Source organism: Lampetra fluviatilis, chromosome 63, assembly GCF_964198595.1.
Source record: "Lampetra fluviatilis chromosome 63, kcLamFluv1.1, whole genome shotgun sequence".
Taxonomy (NCBI): domain Eukaryota; kingdom Metazoa; phylum Chordata; class Hyperoartia; order Petromyzontiformes; family Petromyzontidae; genus Lampetra; species Lampetra fluviatilis.
Genome location: NC_136337.1, coordinates 4,557,968 through 4,566,291, shown reverse-complemented (window position 1 = coordinate 4,566,291; position 8,324 = coordinate 4,557,968). Strand labels below are relative to the sequence as shown.

The window sequence follows — 8,324 nt, the reverse complement described above, 5'->3', positions numbered from 1 at the left end:
TTTGATCGCATCAACGTGGCGTGCTTCTGACCTTGATACTCTGGGTATAAAAACAACCGCAGTGGTTATCCATGCAATGGCCAGTGGGCAGCTGCCAGGGTAAGTCTATGGAACGTGCCAGGAATCCGTTTCCTGCTTTCAGTTATGTGGTTTCGTAACGAAGGATTAATAAAGTTTGCAACACTACGTCGGATAGGCTGCACTATTCATTTTAGATTTGAAGCGTTCGTGGCTGCAGGAATCGTACTCATCAGGCGATGACGATTGCTTGCGCTGCAATTGAAACAGTCTTTTTCTACCTACGTGACTTTACCGAAAGAACCAAAGGATATGCACTTCATTGTCATACCTCGGTTTACACTCCCTGGGTGTTCTTGATAAACACTTTGGTGATTGGCCAGTGATCTGGCTTTCTTGCACGTTCTTTTCCAGTGACAAGCTAGCCTTTTGATCTGCAATATCAGTGGAAATGCTTTGACAAGTAATATATTAACCAAAAACCATGTGTCAAAATGGTACCAATGGTTATATCTGTTTCTACCCCCCCCCCCCCCCCCCACAAATTAACATGAAAGCCACGTTCCCAAACTGCACTTTAACCGCAACGCTTTAGCCACAACGGTGACCAAGGTGTGCTGCAGGAAGGTGTGAGGGATGGTTTCCCACCAAATCTGGACCGTTTATTTGAAGTAAAAACAGTTTTGTATAATAAACAGACATTTAGCACTTGCCCCAAAAATCCGTAACGCCATATCGTTCGTTAAGGATGTTTTTTTCAAATGTACAAAATATGACTTGAACACGTGTGAATTGTGTACAGATGGCCTCCTGGACATGTTGGTGCGTGGCCTCTGATTTATGGGAATGTCACCAGAAAATCATACAATTCGGCTTGATTTAAACTTAATTTCTTTAATCCTGCAGAACCTTCACTTGAACCTGTTTAACTGGTAGGAACCTCCTGGTTACACCAGCCCACAGGGGATTATTGTGTCTGTCGTGCAGGGAGGGGCTGGGTGGGGAGGGGCTGGTCACCCCGTGGTGCCATTATAAAACTCAACGTTTCACCTACTCACGCTGGCTTGTGCCCGCCCTCACAGTCGGCCATATTTGCAGAATACACCACGCCGCCGTTGACCCTGGCCATTGACCGAGCAACCCAACGTTCCTACCAGCTCCCTCCGCAGGAATGTGTAACGAGCACCATCGGGATATATACACACCCTACTTGGGTGCATACTATTATAATTAAGACCATCTATTGTCGGCGGTACTACTTGGTAAGAACAGTTGATAGGCTGCATGACTAACAGCACCCCTGGATGGTGAAGAAACGGATGAAGACGAGGAGATGACAATGGTGTTGAGCGGCGACGACGGGGATTCCACTTCTAGCAACAGCCCCAAGCTTCCACTCAGGGCCCCCTCTTTTGCTCCCAGCATAGCTCCGTCCAACCACGCCCCCTTCTGGAACCTACTAGCGGGTTCCCGGAGCTTCCCGATGGACCCCTTCTATGAACGTTCCTCTAGATGTCCCCCTCCCGTATATACTGTGGCCTGCTGATGCGAGTACTATCGTACACTGCAGTTAATCCTTTCCGCCAGCAGCCAGAGATATAACCCTACAATAGTTTTCGATTTAAAGCTTTCGTGACTGCAGGGATTCATCTTCTTGGTTCTTTCGGTAAAGTCACGTAGAAGGGAAGTAATAAAATAATAAAAATAATAACATAATAAAACAATTCTCACGACGTTTCGGCCACAACGCAAGCAGCCGTCCTCAGGTGAAAACCAGGTCTGCCGAGGCGACAGCGTCTGAATGAATTGTTTTATTATGTTTTATTAGTTTTATTATTTTATTGCTTCCCTTCTACGTGACTTTACCGAAAGAACCAAGAAGACCTACACTAGTTTTTTTCATTTTATTGATGGTTGTTCCTGGACACATTAAAATATTGTTATATACAAGAGCACGACCTGTGGTGATAACAGATTGGGGAGAAATACATGGGTATCACAATCCTCATCTATATCTGTACACATTTGGGAAAAGGGGATCAACAGTTCATATATTTGAACTGGAATAAATTATTACAATAACAATCGTATGGAATTCATCTTCTTGGATCTTTCGGTAAAGTCACGTAGAATGGAAATAATAAAATAATACAAATAAACGATAATAAAACACTTTTTATACTATTATTTTATTATTTTGTTATTATTATTGTAAAATAAGATATTTTTATTATTATATTATTTTATTATGCTTTATTTTTTATTATTTTATTATTTCCATTCTACGTGATTTTACCGAAAGAACCAAGAAGATGAATCCCTGCAGTCACAAAAGCTTTAAATCGAAATTTAAATCGTATGGAAATGTATCCTGACCATCTTCATTTGAGTGTTCACATGTCACTGATAATTATATGCTCTGATAATAGTCCAGAACAAGTATAACCCGTAAAAACAAAGTTTTTCACTATAAATCCTTTATATGTGTGGCGGCTAGAGTCGTCTCGTCCTCTGGCTTGAGATGGCTGCCACCTTTGGGTCAGATGATTGCATTGCACCATTAAGCAATTGATAATTAAATATAATATTTTTGTCCTAACAAGTGTAAAATTTTGGAGAAAATTTTTTCACGAACATTAATTGTCACGCACAACGAGTCTGTGTGGAAGATGTCAGCTCGATTGGATCACGGGAAGTGGGTTAAAAAACGACGAAAGATTTGCACGGTCCTAAGCAAGCACGCAAGTGAACTTAATATAAAGGATTTAAAAAATAAGAAACACCGATGTGCCAATCAACGAACAATCCGGGCCCTCTTCATTCTCAGCCATGCGGGGGCGACACGAATCCTGCCGCCTGTGACGGCATCCTAGCGCCTGATGGGAAACGCTTGCCAACTCCACCAATCACGATCAAGCTACGCTCAATGAAGAGCGCGAGTTGCTCGACTCGGAGAACGTGTTCTCATTGTTTAACACAGTTTGTCACTGCTGTCAAAACATACTGAGCAAATGCCGGTGGATTATCTGTTACCAATGCTGGATGGGTATTGATTCAGCTGCCGCTCTGGGAGATCACACTGGAGACCTTTGCACTGCACATTCAGTGAGCGAACCATGACACCACGGCAGACCCGCATACATGCTTCCGTATCAATCAAATTCTGCAGTGAAAACCCGGGCATTCCATTTACGTGTTATAATCGGCACTACAGGGGGTGGTCTCGGCTTCAAGTGACAATGCAGATTGAATTAAATTTAATTCATCTCCGTGCAAACTCCTCCCACTATCAAAGCACCCGCTCAATGACAATGGTTGGGGGCGCGTGGCACGCGCCTCATAGTTCATTGCCTGTTGATGTTATTGCTGCTGTGCTCACGCATCACGGACTTGCCTTGTAAATTAACTGGGAAACTGGATAAACGGGACCAAATCAAATAAACTCATCACTCGATCGCGCAATGAGAGCGAGAAGGTGTGAGTGGTGACGTCACTGGCCGCTCATCATAAAAGCGGCTACAGGGGCCACAGCCGTTGTTGTTGAAGCTGCGGACGTCACGTTAAGGTCTTGAAATTGCTGCATGTGGACATGTCTTGCGGATCTGTGTAACGCGTGGGTTTTGTCGATGTTTGGGGAATAGTGCTCAGCTCTGGCTGAGGATGAGGCCCGACGGGACAAATTGGCTCTGGAACAAAGCTGGCGCTACGCGATGTTGCCAGGACGTGTGAAAAAAAAATGTGCATTGTTTTCACGGGACTGAAATCTGCATCGTTTCTTCGCAAAGCAGCGACGGGGGGCAGCAGTCGTTGTTGTTGAAGCTGCAGACGTCACGTTCAGGTCTCCGCTACCGCTGCTCTGTTGGTGAAGGTGCCTTTATGGCGTGGGGAGTTCTGCCACGCGTGGGTTTACCTGGTTATGGGGGGGGGGGGCAGTACTCCGCTCTTACCGAGGATGAGGCCGGACGGGACAAACTTCCTCTGGAACAAAGCTGGCGCTACGTGCTATTGCCAGGATTTAAGATCGTTTTGTGTGGTCCATCGCATTGTGATGCGTAAAATGAGGTGCTGTGTGCATTGCCTTTACGGAACTGAAATCTGTCTCCCCGTCTGTATCGTGTCCTTGCAGATTCTTCTCGCGTACCGACTCGACCGCGTGCATCTCCTCTGCCAAGATGAGTGACCTCCATGCAGCCACCCTGAAGCTCCTGTCCACCTTCAACGAGCTCTCTCACGACAACGCCGTCAAAGATTGTCTGAAGAAGGAAAAGTTCAGGAGCTTCCTGGAGGGAGATAAGGGCAAGAGTCTGATCCAGGTGAGGCGCAGATTTGATATTCGCATGGGCGAGGCCCTCCGTTTAACCTCCTATTTCGGTCTCCGATTTTAATACTTGGGATTGTACCTTTCAGTCTCCCTTTTCCTGTATGCGTAAAGTCTATTGCCTGTTAACTGCTGGATAATGGTCTTCCTCGCGCCTTTTCTGGTTTTGAGAAATGTTGCTATAAATTATTGGCAGTGTGGGTTTAACCAGGGAGCATACAAGTGACTTCAACGCGTTTTAGTAGAACCGTGGCATTCCTGCTCGAGTCGTGGCCCCTTTGCCTATAGCGCCGGCTGGTCACGTAGCTGCCCGTCACAGCTGAACTCATGCCTTCAAAGGTCGAGCGCATATTGCTTTTGGCGGAAAGTTGTCTAAAAATGCATTCGTGACACATCCTAATTAGTTTTGCATAGAACATCGATGTATATCAAATGCTAGTCGAGTCGTCTGTTTTGGCAGGCATGTAGTGCAACTTATGTCCTTTGCGTTTTGGATTAATGGTTCATCCCCTCTGGTCAACATGCCGTTTTCTACATGTGCAAGTAATTCGGTCATCTATTGTGGGTAATGCACCTGTGCGAAATCCCTTTTATTGCATGCAACTTGTTTTATCCGACCCTTTGACCTGAAGGATATTCATCTTTAGTTGGTGGATGGTGTGAGTATTGGAATATGCTTTCATCTATTTGAGCCGTTCCAATAAAAATATCCCAAAATGCGAGGGTTTCACCCCTTTGCTTGGTAAACGAAGCAAAGCCGTGTCTTGCACATAAACCGGCTGTTGGCGTTAAGCCACGCTCGCACGAGTGTTTTAATCGCTGTAGATTTCACCCATGTTCCTCAGTCTGTCACAAAGATCCAGTCCACGTCTCATAACTCTTGCTATCGTGCTTCCATTCAGAATCCCGTGGATGGGTTCGTGGTGAGCCGCATCCTGCGGGACCTTGGCGATGACAAAGATGGGCAAGTCGACTTCCTCGAGTTCGTGATCACCATCGCGGCCTTGAAAGTCTGCTGCCACCCCAACTTCCGAGCGCACCACGAGTGGAATGGCAGGAGCCACGCGCTGACCGCATTCAAAGTGTAACGCGGCTGTTTGAATGATACGCATACTATGAAATAAACCTTTGTGGTTGCATCAACGTGGTGGGCTTGTGGCTTGGTATTGTGGGTAATATAAACTACTGCAGTGGTCTCCCTGTGTTGCTAGTTGCAATAGACGACTACCATCAATAGTCATGTAATACTGAACGTGCCAGGAATGGATTTCTTGCTTGCAGTTCTGTGGCTTCATAACTGAAAGATTCATAAAGTTGTGACCCAAGTAATTGGTAGGATGGGCTGCCCGGTTCTAGTTTGTACCTCCAATTGGCACTCCCTTTGCATTTTCGTGGAATAAATATTTGCATTGTATGTGATTCTGTAGTTTTTGACCAAGGTAACCTATCCTGAACATAGATGCATTAACAATCGTATTAGGAACACCACGTGTTTAGTGACGATGTTTTTCAACCACAACGCCAAATATTTCCAACAAACTGCAAGAGCAACGTTTCCACAACTTATCATGACCACAACATTGTAGAGCCACCTCCACAACCAAAGGTCCTTGCCATGGAAGGTGGACTAATGGTGTTTCCTGCCAAATCGGGACTTCCAAATGTATGCAGTGCAGGTGTCATTGGTGAGCGTGAACGTTGGAAAATTCATATTTTTGACAATTTGGGCACGTTCATTTGAAGTTCAAACAACATTGTTAGCAAAACAACATTGTTAGCTGACCCAAAGAAAGCTTTCGTGACTGCAGGAATTCATATTGAGTAATGATTTGGCTTCATCCCAGAGTTGACCTAGCAGAACAGCCCAGCTCTCTCCGTCCACACCCTGCTTATAACCACTCCGGCGTGTCTGGCTATTTTTAAAAATTGATATTCTATTTACGTGGCTTTACCGAAAGACCCAAATAATGAATTCCTGCCGGCACGAAAGCTTTAAGTCAAGATTTAGACGTTTCACACTTTCCCTCGGTCTCGTGTGTTATGCATGTTTCCCTCAAACGTACCAAGTATGAGACTGAGCAGATGGCCTTTGGGACATGTTGCTGCATGGCCGTCTTGATTTGTGGCAATGTGACTACAAGGATATAGGTCTGCTTCAAACTTAATTCCTTCCATCCTGAAGGATTGTGAATACTTCACGTAAACAGTCATTTCAAGAGGATTGGGAAACTGCAGTAATTTGAAGTGTTTGTAATGTCTTAATTATCTTTAGGTGAATTTCGATTTAAAACGTTCGTGACTGCATATTGGTTCTTTCGGTAAAGCCACGTAGAAAGGAAACTAATAAAAAATAAACAATAAAATTCTCACGTTTCGATTGCAACACAAGCAATTTTCTTGCTGTGGTTTTCACACCTGATGATGATTGCTTGTGTTGCAATTGAAACGTCGTGATCATTTTTTTTTATTTCCGTTCTACGTGACTTTACCAAAAGAACCAAAAATATCTAGTTGATTTAAACTATTTTTTCCAGGCAGTACAATTATAAAAAGTGTGGTTACATATTCAAATGCGTTCTCATAGGAATTGCACCATAAACTATCGCTCAATACAGCTATAAATGCATGGGGCATTGTTCTGTAGGAATAACACGTTCTTTCGGAGTGGGCAGGTAGGAACTTGGTTGGACAGCGCATTTGTGCGATCCGTGTCACGCGGCGCAACCTACGTGGGGCGGCGCGTCACGTGGTGCTGAGCCCGCCCGAAGCGCTCTGAAATACAAATCGAGGGCGTGGCTATGCACGACAGACAAATAATCCCTGATGGGCAGTGTGGGATTGTTGTTTCTACCTGTATGAAGTTTGAATGAAGCAGACTTGCATCGGTATTTTTTGGTCATTCCCACAAATGAAGACAAGACCATGCGCGTGTAGTGGCATAGAATAATAACGTAGCAGCATATTGCAGGCTGCTGGTAGGGAAAGGAATCTGCGGCTTTGGCAGCCCTGATGTCAGCCAGGTTATTCACGACAGGGGGATCTAGGAGAAAGGTCACAGAAGGGGGACACCAAGAAAGGGTGTGGCCAGAGGCAGAGCCAGGTCTGCTGGCATAAGAGCTGTCATACAAAGATAGATCACCTATCGTGCTGCTGAAGTCTTCACCATTGTCTCAGTCTTTACCATCTCGGGGCGTCACCAGTCAGGCAGCCTACCAACTGTCATGAGTATTGTCGATTATCAGACGGAATTACTTTAAAAGTATTAACCCCCGATGGTGCTTGTTAATAAAGAAGCACCTCAAACTCTTAGTGTCCAAGTTGGTCACAACACATGCCCCCACAGCCATCTGAAACAAATATTTCACGTGCAACGGTCATGCTCTAGATGTCCAATATGGTATACGAGGGAAATGTTTAGAACAAAACCCATGATTTGCTGGGGGCTTTTTGGCAGTGTGCAACGCAAGGGCAAATCAATAAAAAGCATAATTATTTTTAATTGAAAAGAACGTGCCGAAGCCAGCGTTGAAATAAGTTGCCACTCTCGTTCACAAACCCCATTTCAGATACTTGAAAAGTCCAGATTTGGCAAGGACACCATGAGGTCACCTTGATTGTGCCGATGCACTAAAGTGTTGTGATGGCAAGTTGTGGACGCGACTACATGCTCACAATAATTGCTGGCGTTAGATTGTGGTTGTGAAAACGGCCAACATGGTACTGTTGGGACTCTGGGTGTATCGTACCTACATTAATTTGTCAGCTTTATATATAAATTAAAAAACAAACTTTCCATCATGAAACCACAGCAGTACACAGGCAGACTCCTGGCACGGTTCATATAGCCAGATAATGGCTGGTAGTTCCCCATCGTAAATGGCAGTGCATGGCGACCACCGCAGTCGTGTCTGTATTTAAAGTGACAAGTCACAAGCACTGCATGTTGCGATCAAATGTTTATTTCACAGTATCCGTATCATTTCAAACA

At 44.8% G+C, this 8,324-nt stretch overlaps 1 protein-coding gene across 1 annotated transcript; it reads left to right on the top strand.

Annotated features, from left to right (window-relative positions):
* The first annotated feature begins 3,562 nt into the window (after positions 1–3,562).
* Positions 3,563–5,673, top strand: LOC144951599 (protein S100-A1-like). The gene is made up of 3 exons (XM_078881879.1): positions 3,563–3,583; positions 4,145–4,331; positions 5,239–5,673. The coding sequence occupies exons 2-3, from the start codon at positions 4,191–4,193 to the stop codon at positions 5,422–5,424; spliced, it is 327 nt and encodes a 108-aa protein (XP_078738005.1). The 5' UTR covers positions 3,563–3,583; positions 4,145–4,190; the 3' UTR covers positions 5,425–5,673.
* Positions 5,674–8,324: the final 2,651 nt, after the last annotated feature.

Excerpts from the sequence above, each read along its gene's own strand:
- LOC144951599 (XM_078881879.1), top strand. The coding sequence starts at position 4,191 with ATGAGTGACCTCCATGCAGCCACCCTGAAGCTCCTGTCCACCTTCAAC. Across the intron at positions 4,332-5,238 it reads AGGGCAAGAGTCTGATCCAG|AATCCCGTGGATGGGTTCGT; the intron begins GTGAGGCGCAGA and ends GCTTCCATTCAG.